Source organism: Paroedura picta, chromosome 5 (assembly GCF_049243985.1).
Source record: "Paroedura picta isolate Pp20150507F chromosome 5, Ppicta_v3.0, whole genome shotgun sequence".
Classification (NCBI taxonomy): domain Eukaryota; kingdom Metazoa; phylum Chordata; class Lepidosauria; order Squamata; family Gekkonidae; genus Paroedura; species Paroedura picta.
The window spans coordinates 105,765,506-105,783,541 of NC_135373.1; the positions used below are offsets into that span (position 1 = coordinate 105,765,506).

At 45.2% G+C, this 18,036-nt stretch overlaps 1 protein-coding gene across 1 annotated transcript; it reads left to right on the forward strand.

The window, feature by feature from the left end:
- The first annotated feature begins 5,826 nt into the window (after window positions 1-5,826).
- CKAP4 (cytoskeleton associated protein 4) lies at window positions 5,827-14,442 on the forward strand. Its single transcript, XM_077339709.1, has 2 exons — window positions 5,827-6,549; window positions 11,617-14,442. The coding sequence occupies exons 1-2, from the start codon at window positions 6,187-6,189 to the stop codon at window positions 12,940-12,942; spliced, it is 1,689 nt and encodes a 562-aa protein (XP_077195824.1). The 5' UTR covers window positions 5,827-6,186; the 3' UTR covers window positions 12,943-14,442.
- Window positions 14,443-18,036: the final 3,594 nt, after the last annotated feature.

An 18,036-nucleotide genomic window follows, 5' to 3' on the forward strand; every position in this document is an offset into this window, starting at 1 on the left:
CTATTCTGGGAAAGGGGGGAGGGCGAGAATGTGAAAAATAACTATTGCAGAGGGAAGGAAAGATGCTCTATCAGGGGTAGTCAACCTGTGGTCCTCCAGATGTCCATGGACTACAATTACCATGAGCCCCTGCCGGCGTTTGCTGGCAGGGGCTCATGGGAATTGTACTCCATGGACATCTGGAGGACCACAGGTTGACTACCCCTGCTCTATATTGAAATGGTCGGTGGTTATGTTCTCCTGGTGACCACCAACATTTCTCCTTCATTGTAAGAAAATCAAGCAGTAGTCTGGTGGCACAGCGTGGTGTGTCAGAGCTCACGTTTCCTGCCTTTCAAAAATAACCTCGCCTCCCCTAAATATCTCAACATTACCTGTTTTTTCCTTCTCCTGAGGTCATTTTCACAGTGTGATTGGTGTGTATATTAATGAAGCATGTTATTTGTTAAAATCCACAAGTGTGAGAGGGCTTGCTTTTGATATTCAGTGTTAAACTGGCCAGTTTGTTACAGAAAAGAAATATGTACATTTTTCAGTATAGCGATAGGGACTGTACAATGCATAGCAGTCTAAATCTGCTTGAAGGGACTGTGTTATGTAACCAACTTGTGTTTGAAGCTCTGTTCAGCCTTTGGCTTGTCACAAGCAAGCCTGAGTCATGGCAAGCATAGAATTCCACTTACCAGAAAGACAGCATGCCAAGCAATGTCATGAGCATTCCCAAGTCTCTTTAGCATTACACTGGTGTACTTAATCTTTCTTCAATTCAGTTATTGCAACACCTGATACATACTGCCCATTTTCTCTGTTTTTGGTCAGCATTCAGGAGCAGAACCAGAGACCTTCTGCATGCCACTGAACCTAAAGCTCAGTTATTTTTTAAAAAATAAGTAAAACGTACATACAGTTGCAATCATATTGCTCAATCCTGTGCTTACTTGTTGTTAGGTGCGAAGTCGTGTCCAACCCATAGCGACCCCATGGACAATGATCCTCCAGGCCTTCCTGTCCTCTACCATTCCCTGGAGTCCATTTAAGTTTGCACCAACTGCTTCAGTGACTCCATCCAGCCACCTCATTCTCTGTCGTCGCCTTCCTCTTTTACCCTCAATCGCTCCAGCATTAGGCTCTTCTCCAGGGAGTCCTTTCTTCTCATGAGGTGGCCAAAGTCTTTGAGTTACTTACTTGGAAGCTATTCTGTTTAGTGGCATTTACTCTCAAGGCAATGTGCTTAGGATAGTATGTATGTCCATTGAGTATGTTCTCGAAGCACTAAGATGGCACCTTACCAACACTGTGTGTGTGTGAAGTGGCTACCAAATTATGATGACCCTATGAATTAATGCCCACCAAAATGTATGGTTAACAGCCATTTTCAGGTCTTGCCAATCAAGGGCCGTGGCTTCCTTGAGTCAATCCAATTTATGCTGGGTCTCGCTCTTTTCCTGCTATCTTTACCTTTCCACAGCATTATTGTCTTACAAATACTGAAAAAGAGCCTGTTAGATTAGCTGTCATCTTCTAACATATATTTATTCTATAGACAGTAATGACCACCACCTTTTGGAATAGCCTCCCTAACAAGGTTAGGAGGGCTCTCAATCTCCTGGTTTTCCAAACACTATCCAAAATAGAATTATTCAAGATGGCTTCTTCCATAGGTACTTAGAACTGTATTGTAATGAAATAGTCGAAATGTAGCATTGGTGAAGGGGTAAGGACTGTGACCTACACCACTGCATTAATAACCTAAAAGTGTATCCTCCAAACTAGGTAGTTTATACATCGCTTAGCATATCATGTTTAAAAGCTCATGCTTTGTTTCAGCTCTGAGATTTCGATAGTCCAAACCCTATTGCATTGGTCACTGAATGCCCCATCCTATTGATTGTACTTGCACCATGTAATCTATCCTGAGTCAGCAAAGCAGGCAAAACTATAAATAGTCATATAAAGAAATAAACTATGAAACAGCAAGGAAAAAATAGAATTGATCTGTAAAAATATAGGATTGCCAACTTTCCTACTATATACTCCCTGTACCTTTGCCTGTGTAATGAATATCAGCAAAATGAAACAGCAGTCTAATGAAAGGTAGAGCTAACTTCATTAGATGCATTTCAGTGCATTAGATGCATTTCAGTACCAAGTGTTTCCCCCTTCAGAACAGAAAGGGGGAAAGTGATACAAGGAAAGGTTTGTTTTCAACAAGATCCAATCAGAAAGGTATTAAGATCATCCAGGGTGGGTAAGAGCTACCCCCAACTGTTGTGAGATATGCAAAGGAGGATTAACATGAACCTAGTGCAAGATAAGCAGATACAGGAACTATGAACAGCAGGAAGAGGTTAGGACTGGATAAGGTTGGGAAGAAATAGGTTGGAGACTTTATCTCCCCATTATGCCGAAGATTTAAAGAGAAAAGATATTCAGGTTGCAATCCTTATGAAACAGTAGTACAGTATACATAATTTTTTAAATTTCATTGTCAACAATAGAGCTGGGTATTTAGATGTTATAAAACTGAACATAAAACATAATAACCACCTTGATCAGGACATTGTAGTACTCCTGTCTTTCTGGATCAGAAATTTAACATCAGCAGCAGTCTTCGCAAAATGGTTAAGACAGTAATGGGAAATGGTGCAATAGTGTTTGATCTCATCTGAATGCAAAGGAGTAAAGGATTGGAAGGTTCAGGTGAGAACTCTTAATGCATGTTGTGATTCTAATTTACACAGAAATGTATACCAGAACTGTGTAAAAATTATACTTGACCCTGACCTCCTTTAGCTGTTTGTTTATTTCATGTTATAGCTAATGCAATTTAATTGTATTAAACACACATCATTATTAAAGTAAACTATTTGCATAGGTACACTCTTGTTTCCCAGAATGAAAGATGGGTGGCCAGAACCACCTGAAGTAGTAACTATAAAGCTTTTCCTGTAGTAGGGAGGGAAACACTTGGTAAATAAAAGAACACTTAAACATTGAGGACATCTCAGTCACATTTGTTTGTTGATTTGTTTATTCATTCATTTATGCGGCTTCTCTACCGCTCCCTTGCAATTGGATCTCAGGTCTGACAAAATTCACACACACAAAAGCTTATACCTTGAGTAGAATCACAGAGTTGTAAGGGGCTATCCAGGCCATCTAGTCCAACCCCCTGCTCAATGCAGGATTAGCCTAAAAGCATCCTTGGTTATTATCAGTCCAGCTGCTGCTTAAAGACTGCCAGTGAGGTGGAGCTCACCACCTCCTTAGGCGGCCTGTGATTGAAAGCTTCCCCCACCATCTGCTATCTAGTCAGTATGGTTCCACATATAGTTTAAATCAATTATTGCGGTGCTATCCTCTGGTGCCAAACAGAAATTTGTGGCCCTTGAAGATGCTACAGGACTCAAACTTTGTTTTGCTGCTTCAGAATAACACAATCCTACCAGAATTTTAATGGCAGAAAGTGAAGAGGAACTAAAGAGCCTGTTGATGCGGGTGAAGGAGGAGAGTGCAAAAGTTGGCTTGAAACTCAACATCAAGAAAACAAAGATCATGGCATCCGGCCCTCTCAATTCCTGGCAAATAGATGGGGAAGAAATGGAGATAGTGACAGATTTTATTTTCCTGGGCTCCAAGATCACTGCAGATGGTGACTGCAGCAAAGAAATTAAAAGACGCTTGCTCCTGGGGACGAAAGCTATGGCAAATCGAGACAGCATCCTAAAAAGCAGAGACATCACCCTGCCAACAAAAGTGCGTTTAGTCAAGGCTATGGTATTCCCAGTTGCAATGTATGGCTGCGAAAGTTGGACCATAAGGAAGGCCGAGCGTCAAAGAATTGAGGCTTTTGAACTCTGGTGCTGGAGAAGACTCTTGCGAGTCCCTTGGACTGCAAGGCGAACAAACCAGTCAGTCCTAGAGGAGATCAACCCTGACTGCTCTTTAGAAGGCCAGATCCTGAAGATGAAACTCAAATACTTTGGCCACCTCATGAGAAGGAAGGACTCCCTGGAGAAGAGCCTAATGTTGGGAGCAATCGAGGGCAAAAGAAGAAGGGGACGACAGAGAATGAGGTGGCTGGATGGAGTCACTGAAGCAGTAGGTGCAAACTTAAATGGACTCCGGGGAATGGTAGAGGACAGGAAGGCCTGGAGGATCATTGTCCATGGGGTCGCGATGGGTCGGACACGACTTCGCACATAACAACAACAAACCAGAATTTAGGATTATCACTGTCGTGTTTAATACATTTTGATAATTAAAAAAAAAACTCTTGAATTCAGCAACATTTAACATTTAAATATATTATAATACATGTATGAATAAAAGACAGACAGCAAACACATCTTGAAAGAGGTATCCCCCTCCCAGTCTCAGGAAGGAAAGTATGCCTCCAATTGGCAATGGGTACTATAATTCACAAATGCATTAACCACCTCTGCCCCCCCCCCCAAAAAAAATATGCCTTTTGCTTTGGAACAAAGGGATTCTTTTTTCTTTTCTTTTTTGCCTGTACACAAATTTATGCTAGCTTTTTAAATGGGTTTAGATTTTTTCAACTAGGCATTATTTAAGCAGACATTAACATTATGTTATCTGGATGATAACACTGTGCTTTTATGGCAGGATGTAAAATGAGAGGGAAAAGAACCTCAGGAACAAGAGTGAGTTAGTCTAATCAATTAAGTGCTAAAGTAACAAAAGGAGAGTGAAGTGGGAGAAGGTGACTTTGTGGACAGTTTGTAGAGAGCCAGTTTGGTGTAGTGTTTAGGAGCGCAGACTTCTCATCTGGTGAACCAGGTTTGACTCCCCGCTCCTCCTCCACAGACCTTGGGCTCGCCACAGCACTTATTATTATTGTAAGGTTATTCACATGTTTATAGACTGTTTTATGTATTGTTCTTTGATCTTATGTAAACCGCCCTGAGACTCCGAGGAGGGCAGTATATAAATATAATAAAATAAATAAAAATAAACATGGTCAAGAGACGGCTGAGGATGTTCCCTTAAGCTTATTGAGAACTTCTTGCAGATTTTGGTAGCACAGTTTCCGAAGACTGTCATTATCCATATTTGCATCAGCCTTATGAGCCAGTTGGGGAACTGAGGCAATATAGAATTTATATTCTACCTCATTATCAACCAATCATCAGAAACTGACATGATTGGCCTAGTTCCATGAGCCCCCTTTGTTTTCTGCCCCCCAAGGGAGTGTAAATAGGCTTACAATGTTTTAATCAGACAACCAACCTGTGAAGTGGGGTACATCAAGAATCAATGACTTGCCCGAGATTACCTAGTAATGTGCCAAGAATTTGAACCCACTGCACCATGCCAAGTGCTGGCTAAAATGACTGTCTATAATGGCTCGATTAGATTCCTATAATTGTTTCTTATCAGGGCTTCGCATTCCTGGGCTTTTAGCAGCTGCACATCAGCATTCTTGCGTAGGAAAAGTCTTCCAGTTGCAGGGAATAGTTTTAATTATAGTATTACAAACGTTCAAGTCCTGATCAAGGAGAAAGCACCATTGTATACTCTGAGGCCCTTCGAGCGAATAGGCACAGGATCGGGCTGCACATCTTTTCAAGTCTGTTCGCCAATACTTGGAAGTTAAACCCGCTGAAGAAAGCGGTGCTTACTTCCAAGTAACCACGTGTCGGATCGCTTGCAATCCCTGCATATTCCCTGGACGTTTCTTGGAACTCCGTAAGTTTTGGGCATGCTTGTAAAACTCTGAACACGTATAAAGCCGCGGAAAAGAGCTCCGGTCGGTTTCAAGCCTTTATTTTCAAAGCGGATTCCGGCCCGACAGGCGCAGCGACCCTCCGCCTTCCGTCCCCCGAAGCGATGTGCACAGCTGCGGCTCTCCGGCGGCCGGAGGAAACCTCCCGAGCCCTCGTGCTTTCCGCTCAGCCTGCGTGGCAGCCCGCTCGAGCGCTGGGGAGGCGGTGCCGGGCGCCGGGCAGGGCGGGGATGAAGAAGCCCGCCTGGGTCTCCCCCCACCCACCTCCCTGCAATCTCGATGCCTAAATTGAATGGAGAGGCGCAGCGAAGCTTTGGTTCCCGCCTTTCCGCCGTCCCGAGGCCTCCGCTGCCGCCGCCGCTCTCCCGGGGAAGCATCCGAGCCCTCTCGGCTGGCCGGGGCCGCTTTTGGAGAAGGCTCCCCTGCTGCGCCCCAGCATGTCTTCGGCCAAACAAAGGAGCGGTAAAGGCGGCGGCGGCGGCTCCTCGCCCTCGGAAAAGGGCGCCCATGCCAGCCTCGTCGATGACGTGGCCAAGAAGCACCCGCCGCAGAGCCAGGCTCCTTCCAAGGGCGCCAAGGGGAGCGGCTCGGCGGCCGGCGCGGGGAAAGCCTCGTCCGTCCTGAGCCTGGGCAAGCTCTTCAGCGGCCTCTTCTACCTGGCGCTGCTGGCCCTGGCCGGCCTCTCCGGCTGGGGCGCCCAGCGCCTGTGGGAGGAGGTGAGCCACATCGGCCAGAGGCAAGAAGGCTGCGCCAGGCAGCGGGAGGAGCTCGCCCGCACCTTGGGCGGCGTGGAGCAAAAGGTGGGTGTGGGTGTGGGAGTGTGTCCGCGGGGGGAGAAAAGGGCCTGCTTTGACGGCTGCAGCGGGAGGGGGGGGGAGGATGGGGCTGGGTGTGCAGCAGGGCTTGCAGTGCTTGCAGTGCGAGGCTTCTGGGGAAGGCGATGGGGAGTGCTGGACGGGATCCTCCAACTTTTAAGGGGAGTGGTTTCTGGGATAGAAATGCGCGGCGCGGGAGACGACGTGGATTCGCGCCGGCCGGAAGGGGGGCTGGAAGTGCGTGGCGCAAAATTCCGGGGGGCGGCCTCCACTGCGCATGAGACCGCTGCCGCTTGCAAGCCCAGACGCCTTTATCCCTCTTTTTTCTCATGGCTGAACTCGGCTCGGTCTATGGCACGTCCGTCCAGCGCGGCTACGTTTATGCGCGAGCGCTCAAGCCACGTCCAAACTTTTCTAACTTCTCCCTTTGTTTGGGTAGTTATTTTTGTTTAAGGTTTAGCTATAAATTTAGTTGGGTTTTTTTGGTTTTTCTGACTAGACACCCGGTGTGTTGAAGGAAGCGAGCGTTGAGTGACAAGAGCCTAGCGTTGTTGAGGTAGAGCGCCGTTTCTGGACTCCTGCCTGAATTCAGTCTGCTTTAAAGTTTGGGGCTTGCCTCTTCTCTCCCTTTGGGAAGGGATGCTTGTTCCCTGCAGCTCTGGCCTGGCCCACGTCTGCCTTTCTTCCCAGGGCCCGCCTCAGTTGATGCACCCAGTGGCGATGGGGCAGTCACTATTTATTTTATTTATTTTCGGAGCTTTTTATACCGCCCTCCCATGTGGCTCAGGGCAGTTTACATGAACTTCGTGGGGTATTTCATAGAACAGGGGTAGTCAACCTGTGGCGTTTGCTGGCAGGGGCTCATGGGAATTGCAGTCCATGAACATCTGGAGGACCACAGGTTGACTACCCCTGACACAGAACATCTACTGGCCTCACTAACCTAACATGGAGACTGTCTGGCTGCTTCTGGATACACACTTTTCTTGGATGCTTTAGGATGCTTAGAGCTGATCCTGCGTTGAGCAGGGGGTTGGACTAGATGGCCCGGATGGCCCCTTCCAACTCTATGATTCTCTATGATTCTCTGCCTTGGAGAAGAAAAAAAAAATTGGGGGGGGGGAGAAGGGAATCTGAAAGTTCAGCTGGGAAGCTGTAGGAAAGAATGAGGTAAATTCAAACGCTGTAGGTGTAGTAAAAACACACACACACACACCCTTCCTTGGTGTCTTAGAGACTCCACTACAGTTGTGTATTTGCTTTCAAGGGCCCCTTTATACACCTGGCTGAGTGGGCTGTTGCCAGAAAAGCTCATGACACAATTGTTTTGGGGGGGGGGGTGTACAGATTTGCTAGGCCAACTCAATAAGAGTTTCCCAGCTATCTTCTCTAATTTGAATTTAGAAAGTCAATGACAGACTGATTCAACTGCGGATCCAGCCAATGGCCTCCCTCACCATTCATCTCCCAGCACTTCTTATTTTTTAAGCCACTGCACACATATTGGCTAAACTTAATTTCTCTCATTTTAAGACCTTCGCTTTAAAATAGTTGAAGGAGCTGCACAGTCATGGGTCGAGGTGGCTTTTATAACCTTCCCAGCTCCAGCCAGTTCAAGCAATGCACGGCTGGCCGATTTCTGCTTCACAGATGTGGAATCAGTTCCCTCCAAGTTTGATCTAGGAGACAAGATAGTATTTGTGGAGGCCTGCAGGCTTCTTTCTTGGCAGTACAGCTCGGTATTTGACAAAGCCTATGCGGGAAAAAAAATTGTGCTGCCTAAACTTGCTTTGTGGAGTTGGAGCAAGGACAAACTATTTAGTAATGGGGGGGGGGGGATAGAAAGAAGAAGTGAATTTCTGTCCCCTGGGTTCATAGGGACTTGGGCATGTGAGCCAAAAACAGGAACTTGACGTATGAGCAGAAAAGAGGGATGGAGTTTGGATTTGGGGGCACAATGTGTATGTTTATTATACCCAATCCCCCCCCCCCGGAACTCCTGGGAGAGGTGATTTCTGCTAGCTGCAGGAGGAAAAAAAGGTAGTTTTTGTTGCCCAGAGCTTTAAAGAATGGGCGGTATAAAAATCCAAATAAATAAATAAATAAATACTGCCAGACAATGGCCTCGAAACACATGTTAAATCCCCTGCCATTCATTTTTGATTTCAAAGAAAATATTGATTAGCTAATTACAGATCTCACACATATGGTATTGTGTTTGGACCTAAGAATCAGGAAGCACCTGTTTCAAATCCTCCCTCTCCCTAGGTGCCTTGAGCCAAGCCTTTCTCTGAACCAGCCCCCCCCCCCCATAATACCAGCCCACTTTACGTGCTGTTTCTGATGGTGTTTACAGCAAAATAGTTTTGACGTGCTTGGAGCATCCTAAAAGTGCTAGACCTTGTTTTATTGGCTGGTCGGAGCAATAATTGAGAGGTTAAATATTGTACTAACGTTTGATGCAGTCCAGTGCCAAAAACTAATTAATGAGCTAACTGGAGCAGGCCTGTGTCCAAGAACTCTGCTGAACCCATCCTTGAACTCATGGGCTCCAATAATAGTGTACTGTTTTGAACCAAGATGCATCACAATGTGGCGGTTAAAGTGTCAGTCTAGGATCTGGGAAACCAGGTTCAAATCCCCACTTGTGTCCTGGAAACTTGCTGGGTGACCTACCTCACAGGGTTATTGTGAGGATAAAACAGAGGAGAGGAGATGTTGTCAGCTGCCTTGTGTCCTCACTTCGGCAAAAGATGGGAAATAAAGAAAAAAAAAAAGATCAGCCTGGGCCATGTCTGCGGGCTAAAAGGAGCACATTTATTCATTTAAAAATTTCGATGCTACCCTTCCCCGAGGGATCAGGCAGATTACAACATGCTGTATCATAAAGCAGTTAAAGCATTTTAAACATTTGAAAATAATCAGGTTTACATTTTAAAAACAGTCCTAGCCCAGTCCTGGGCTTGTTTTCGAATACTTCTGTGCTGCCAGTCAGATGCAACAGAAGCAACGCATGGGTGGGTTTCACATTTGACTGGTTATCTGCTGCCTGAGAGCTTTGCGTTCTATCTTCAGCTCAGAGCACACACACCCAGACCTGGAACCGTGAGATTTTCCCATGTGGTGACTGCCTGTATAAAAAGGCTTGCAGGGAGCTATGTGGGGCTGAAGGGTAGGTGGCTATTACGAGAGCAAAAAGAACGAGTCTCACCTGATAGCTAATGCATTTTTCTTGTGGCACCACTGTCAAGGAGATTAACTGGAACTAGGGATGCAATGAGAATGGTGATCTTCAGGCACGAGTTGAGCATGCTCGGTGCCCTCCATTCAGGAGAACTTTGTTCAAAAATGTCAGAGTAGTTACAGGTTCCCTTCCTTGGTATATGATCTTGTATCTGTTTGAGGACAGTGTGTGTAGGTCAGACATGGCTGTGAAGAGGAAGAAGAGATGGTTTTGATACCCTGCTTCTCTCTACCCTAAGGAGTCTTAAAGCAGCTTACAATCGCCTTCCCTTCCTTTCTCCACAGCAGGTACCCTATGAGGTACCCTGTGGCTGAGAGTTCTGAGACAACCCAGCAGGCTGCTGTGGAGGAAGAATGGGGACTCAAACATGGTTCTCCAGATTAGAATCTGCCACTCTTTTAACCACTACATCATGCTGGGGAGAGCGTGCACTTCCCACAAGTAGAACTACATATATTTTCTGCCCTTGTTGCTACGCATGACACAGGGAAATCCCACAGGTAAAGCTTCCTTAATGTGGAGGGGAACGTTGGGGCAAGATCCACTGTTTGATTTGCTGCTAAAAACACAAAAGCAAGGGCAGAAAAGAAATAGTCTCCTCTAGGGGTTGGCACAAACCAATTCATGATTCAAAATTTGGCCCGGATTTGGGCCACTTTAGAGTTTGCAAAGCACCTTCCCTGAATTTTTACTGGACTTGTGGCTGGTTCAGGTTCGCTGTTCTGGGCCAATCATTTAAACTTGACAGCAGAGTGGCTCCCCCCCCCCCGGTTTCACTCTGCCCCTTCAAAGTGTGGGAGACCTAAACTGATGGGTTAAATGGGAGACAGTTTCTGCTCCCGGAAGCTGTTACAGTGGGCTATTTTGGATTTAGTAGCAATAATTAGAAGTTTGGGTTATTAAAATATAAAACCCTGGAAGCAAAAAAATAATGTGGTCGCACATGAAGTTTATAGAATCATGGAATCATAGAGTTGGAAGGGGCCATACAGGCCATCTAGTCCAATCCCCTGCTTTACGCAGGATCAGCCCAAAGCATCCTAAAGCATCCAAGAAAAGTGTGTATCCAACCTTTGCTTGAAGATTGCCAGTGAGGGGGAGCTCACCACCTCCTTAGGCAGCCTATTCCACTGCTGAACTACTCTGTGAACATTTTTTTCCTGATATCTAGCCTATATCGTTGTACTTGTAGTTTAAGCCCATTACTGTGTGTCCTTTCCTCTGCAGCCAATGGGAACAAGCTGGGGGGGGGGGGACATGTCGAGGCCTGGTCTGAAAGTGAATAATTTTGGGACATTTATGGAAATTAAAAATATAAATTACTTTGTTTTAGGAGAATGAGTTGCAAAAGGCTGTACAGTATGTTAGCATTGCACATATATTTTTGTCATATGAGAGGTTGGGGGAAAAAAGCTGAAAGAAGAAAACACATTGAGTAGTAAATCAAGGTGTGTTATTTGGACAGAAACATACAATGGGCAGGACTACCAACATATTTACGTATTAAGATCAGCTTTACAGCATTGACATAACGTGAATCTTTTATTAATGTAACTATTTCATAGTGGTGTTTTTAAACTGTGCCCTAAAAAGCCCAGTTCATCCATTGGAAAAAATAGAAGAAGTCTTCAGACATTTGCATTCTGTACATTTTGAAAAAAGATAGGGGGAGGGGGGAAAACCCTTTCCCCTGAAATTGGGTTTCCCACCCTCGGATTTCAAATCTGCAGGCAGGATAATAGTAGTTCCTGTAATCGGCACCAAAGCAGACATCTAAATTTCATCAATATGCCTTTTTCTCTCTTTAGATACAATCCCTTCAGTCTGCATTTGGAGGTTTGGAACTGATGCTGAAAACCTCTCAGCAAAAACATGATATCACTGAGAAGGCTGTCAGACAGGGGGAGAGTGAGATCAATCGCATCAGTGAGGTTCTTCAGAAACTACAGAATGAAATCCTGAAAGACCTGTCCGATGGCATCCACGTTGTGAAAGATGCCAGAGAGCGAGATTTCACGTCTCTGGAAAACACCGTGGAAGAAAGGCTGACGGAGCTTACAAGGTCCATAAACGACAACATAGCAGAATTCACCAATGTCCAGAAACGGAGCCAGGAGGAAATAAACGAAGTAAAAGCCAACATAGCTTTGCTGGGTGAACCAAGGGCATACAAACACGAACTACAGGCTTTGAGAAGTGTTGTTGATGAGATGCAAGCGTCCATGAGAGCTAAAGAGAAGGTCATAGAGTCATTGCAAAGCACTATCGATTTAATGGAGTCAGACGTCTTGTCCGAAGTCAAGGAGCTCGTCAACCTCAAACAGGAGCATGACAAGTTCAAGGAGGCAGCTGATACGGAGCACCTTTCCCTACAAGCTTTGGAAGAAAAGGTCCTTAAAACAGAGGAGGCCATTGCACGTCTTCCTGACGAGCTTCAGAGACTCAGTGAAGACTTGCTGCACATTAAGACCTCTGCTAATGTACAAGAAAGTTATAAAGTCTCTGAAGACATCCTGCAAACTCTGCAGAAGGAAAATGAACGATATGACTCCAGGTTCAGGGCCATAGAAGAAAAACTCCAGGCTTTAAGTTTGCCAACAGCCCAGCATGTCGAAATCATGGAATCTCTTGCCTCCAAGTATGAGAGCAAACTGGCTGCCTTAGAAGAAGGTATTGGGTCTCTCCGTGGGTCTTTGGAGAGTGATGCTCGTTCACTGACGGACACTGTAAGGAGCCTGAGTGAATCTCAGCTGTCAATGTACAGTGACATCGATGAACTACGGAGAAGCATGAGCGACTTGTCCAACAATGCTGATGCACTCGATAAGATCCAGAACGAAGTCCGTGCTCTGCTGGACCAAGAGAAGCCTCCGATGGATGTGGGGCAATCCAAAGGTCAGCTAGAAGACCTGTCTGCTATAAAAGGTTCTGTTGGTGACCTGCGTTCTTCTGTCAACCAGGCAGAATCTGACTTGAAGATGCTCAGAACTGCAGTGGATAGTTTAGTCGCTTACTCAGTGAAAATAGAAACCAACGAGAACGCTGTGCAGTCAGTGAAAACCACATTGGATGACTTAAGGAATGACCTGGACAGATTGTTTGTGAAAGTAGAAAAAATACACGAGAAGGTCTAAGTATCCAGTGTTGAACGTGTGTAGCAATTGATCCACAAGAGAATAAAATAAAATAAAAATTGGTTTTATAGGCCAAAGCTCTCCTGGGGGAAATGGAATGACTGGTAGGTCTAAGACAAAGATTTATCAGTGCCTCTAGAGGGGGAAAAAATCATCACACAGTTTGGCACCTTTTAACAAGAAATGGGTAGGGCAAATAATCTGGTTCTGCTTCTTAGGGAGAATAAAAGCAAGTTATGACTATTTTTGTCTTGATCCAGTTCAAGACATGGGGGTCTCTTATACAAATGAATGGCCATTCATTTGAATGGAAGAGGAAAACCTCTGTGTTGCTTGGTGCACATAGCTCTGCTACTACCATTGAAATAAATGAAAGTAGTTGTATGCAAGAGCTTCTGTGTACATATGGCTCTGGATTTCTCTCTGTGTGTACAGTATCCACAGAACAAAATTTGTATGGAGGAAGATTTTACAATCCAATTTAGGATTTGGATCTCCCAGAGCCTGTAACCAGGCTATCTTGTGGCTCTTTTAATAAGAATTATTGTTCTCGTTTAATAAGAATTATTGCAAAACCAAAGAACCTCTCCTTATCCTGTGGCTTTGAGTGGCTCACAGGGAATAAGAATCTGCAATAAATGGAAGGATTCTGCCTTCAGCAAACACAACTCTACTACTCCATTTTTCTTGGGACCACGCAATTTATGGCAGGTTAAAAATATGTTTTCTGAGTATGTAGTTTATTGCTCCAGGGTTTTGTAGGAATTGAGTTGGGGAGCTGAAACGGAATAACAGTATTTCATAAAGAGGTGGGTAGGACAGGATGATACACAAGAATTTTCCTCTCCAAACTTTTTTTTTTTAAGATTTTCCCCATGATGCAGGAGGCTATAACATGTATGACTCTGAGATCTACGTCAAGCATCTGGTCTTCCATTTACTTCTGTGTAACAGAACTGGACCTCAAGCTTGATCAAATGGTGGATATACTCATTGAAAGAATGCGAGAGAAATAATATTTTTAAAAGAACCACTGAACTGTTCAACTGCCTGGATCCTTGTTTACCTCCTTTTAGAAAAGTTCTGTATTTTGGGGTTCTTTTTACTTTGTTTACTGAAATGCTTAGAGATATTAGAAAGGTACTCGATACGTAGATGGGGAGGGGCTTTTTCTCTCTCTCAAAAATGCTTCTGAGATGTATGCAGACTTTCCCAAGTTGTTAGATCAGCTCATGGTGACTCTTCCAAGAGCCGCATAAACAATACTTTGGTAAAGGGCACAAAATATGTCTCCGTCAATGTGTGTGTTCTGATGACGCTGCCAAGGGACCGTAAGCCTTAAAAAAAGATAAAAGGATGCACTGTACTGAGATAGTGTTATTTGTCTACATTTGTTTTTGCTGACTTTCCTTTTGAGTATTGGAACAACTGTGTAGTTGACTGTGAAATTAAGTCTCCCCCCCCCATATCTGGAATGCCTAATAAACACTTGGAACTCTACTATCCCCCCCTCTCCTTTTTGCATCTTATTATGGGCAGAGTCCCCAAACAGTTCTGCTACTGTATGGAAGATGGAGGGATAGAAATCAAAATGGGCAGGTATCTCTGCCCATTCATGTTGTGGGTGCTCTTTCTATAACATATCCAGGAGACCAAGGCTGCAGAGAGAGAATTTTCTCTTCAACCTTCCACTGGCAAAAAATTGAGTCACTGAGAAGTTGATACTTTCCATAGTTTAAAATCCACTTCTGAATTAATTGTGCAAGCACTGACTAAAGTGCAAGAAATGGGTTTGTTCCCCCATAACAAAAAAAATCAATTTAGGGAGGATGAAAAACCTGATGATTAAAAAAAACCTTACATGAAGGACAAAAGTAGGTTGTTATGTTGTTAGTTGTGAAGTTGTGCCCAACCCACCGCGACCCCATGGACAATGAGGTAGATCAGGGAAGTGTGTCTGGCCCTGATTTCCCACCTACCGCTGGGGGGTGCTGCCAGCAGCAGCTGTGCAGTACCACGCCGAGGGGGAGCCCAGGTCATGGCAGCTGACGGAAAGCACCAAAGGTGAGCTGGTGGCAGAGTGGCAGGGCAGCCCCTGAGGCAGCAGCTGGTGAGGAGGACGAGGAGCCACGGCCCGGTACCTGTCCCTGGACCGGAAGTTGGGGACCACTGCTCTAGAGAAACCTAGTTTTGCTTACCAGGGTATTAAAACGAATTTACACGACAGCTGGTTTTGCAGTTGCCTTCAGGTGTATTTTTTGTTCTCTGTGCTTCCCCACTATTTTGTTATCCTTATTTTACTGACTAGACAAATCCCCACCACCACTCTATATCACTATGGCTGAAGCCAGGATATTCAGTGTACTTGATAAAACAATGCCAGAATGGAGATGGAATTTTGCCAAAGTCCAACATCTGAGTTCCAAAATACCTTTCAGGTTACAGTTCTAGATTAGCCAAACTATTTTGACTTCCAAAATAGGAAAGCTACTGGAAATATGAATATTAGACCAACGTCTGAAGAGGGGGGGGGGAGGAATAGCTATCACTTAGAAACACCTAGGCTGAGTATTTTTGTCTGTACCTTGCTACAGGTAGTTATGATCTAGATTTGAGTCATAAAGGTCCACAGCCCATGGCCTTCGCTAGACAATTAACCTGGTAAATATCAGCCCTGGGAAAAACCAACCTGTTTTAGCATGAGTAATTCTGCAAGAAATGCCATTTCACATCATGGTTAACAAAGGAGCTGTGACTTCAGGCTGAGGGGTAGTAGGGTACTTAAACAGGATAATGTTGGAGGAGAGGCTGTAAACATCCTGGTGGAGTAGTTGCACTTAGGTCCTCTAGGCCAGGGGTAGTCAAACTGTGGTCCTCCAGATGTCCATGGACTACAGTTCTCATGAGCCTCTGACAGCAAATGCTGGGAATTGTAGTCTATGGACATCTAGAGGGCCGCAGTTTGACTACCCCTGGATCAAAGTAACAGATTCTGCATTTGAGTAAGCTTTTCTCAAGTAGGAGAGATTCAAATGGGTAGCCGTATTGGTCTGAAGTAGCACAATAAAATCAGAGTCCAGTAGCACCTTTAAGACCAACAAAGATTTATTCAAGGCATGAGCTTTCAAGTGCAAACACTCTCAAGTAGGAGAGTATTTCATCCATTGTACTCAGAGCTCCTTGGTAGGCTGTGGTCAGCAGTAGTGTCACCTGACCAACACATGCTACTGGCAGAGCCTCAGGAAATCATGGGCTTTCTGTTCAACCACTGGCGTAAGGCAGCTCAGGGGAGGAGACAGAAAACACAATGTTTATGCATGCCATAAACTACGTCCCTGGAAGTAGCTTCCAGGAAAGAATCATAGCAAAGGAAGTTTACAATACTGGGAGGAAACACAGAAAATGCCATGAGGGGTGAGTGCAATGCATAATCAAAAATACTCCAATGGGTTTTCCGTGGCAATAACACTGCCACATGCAGAATCAAAAACTGAATCATCTTTTTTGCAGACTTTTTGTGAGTTTTCCTGTTGTGCATATCTGACCCTGGACAGGGTGCAAAGGGGAGGGGTCGCAGCCATAAAAATGACCTCCTGGTGTGTGCCAGGGAGGTGTGGCCTGCTGACATCACTTCCGGGCGTTCTCAGAGCCTGAAGAATACTCCAGGAGATTCTCAAAGGTAAAAAAGATGAGAAAGGCTGGCCTAGTCTCTGGGTGGCCAGCCTGCGTTGGGGAACAGCCAGCAGGTGGCAGCCTAAACTACAGTGGGTGCAGGCAGGTAACTGTTCTGAAGTAGCTGAACAAAGTTTTGAGGCACCTTAAAGACCAACCAGGTTTTATTCAAGGTATGTGTATTCATGTGCATGCAAAGCTTATATCTTGACTAAAACTTTGTTGGTCTTAAAGGTGCCCCTGGACTCAAACTTTGTTCAACTAGAGCTGGTGTGTGGGAGCATGTGGGTGGAGACAGGCCCTCCCTTGTGAATCCAAGAAGGGCTTTAAAAGGCATAACCAGCAAGCACCCTCAATGGAACTTGGAAGCAAACTGGCAGCCAATGCAGCTTTTCATAATGGGCAATCTCTGTTCCCTTAAATTAGCCCCTCACAATAGCCAAAGTTCCACATTCTAGACCAGCTGCAGTTTCCGGACTGCTTTCAAGGGCAATCCCACAAAGAACATGTTACAGTAATCCAGCAGTGAGATTACAGAAGTCCATGGTTCCAGGTCAGATGAGTTTATGGAAGGGGAGGGTTGGCAAACCAGACAGAAGTCATTCTGGGCCACTCGTACCAACCTGCTGGGTCCATGCGCATCCCTAGGCACTTAACTGTGATCTCTCACATACAGTCTTCCTACTTTTTCAGGTCCTCAAGGCAGCTAACAATTTTAAATTTAGCCTGAAAATGACAAAAGCAAATACAATTAATTTCTTTTTTAAGTTATCTCAGCCATACGGCAGTCATCAGAAAAGTGGGCAACACAACCCACCCCCCACCCCCAAGCAAGAGCCACCCTTTAAATTAATTTAGTTGAAAGGTCTTCTGGAACAAGGATTTTCTCTGGAGGGCATGGAGGGGCAGCACCAATAACCCCTGATGGTGCAGAAGAGGGCCTTTTATGCTGTTGCCCACAAACTCTCCTCATCAGGTGTTATTGGTGCTGCCCCTACATACCTTTGAGAGAAAATTGAGGATATTCTTGTTCTGGAAGGCCATCTAACTAAATTAATGGAGAGGGCGGTACCTGTTTGGGCAGTGGAGGGGGGGAAGGGTTGAATTACCATGTGGACCAGGCTAGTCCTATCTTGTCAGATGTCAGAAGCTAAACAAGTGACCCTTACCACATGGGAGGCATTGTGCCGCACTGCCACCAGTTTTTTTGCTCAGGGCATGTTGCTCTGCCTCTTCTCACTCCACAATGGAGGAGCATTTGGCCTGCTGCACCCTGTCCACCCTGGATTTGTGTTCCCGTACAAGGCAGCAGGGGCGGGCATGTTCGCCATGCTGTAGGGTGGCATTGACCATTAATTTTTTTTAAGAATTAGAGCTGCATTACAACGCAGTACCGAGTTCCTAAAAATAAATGTCCCAGGT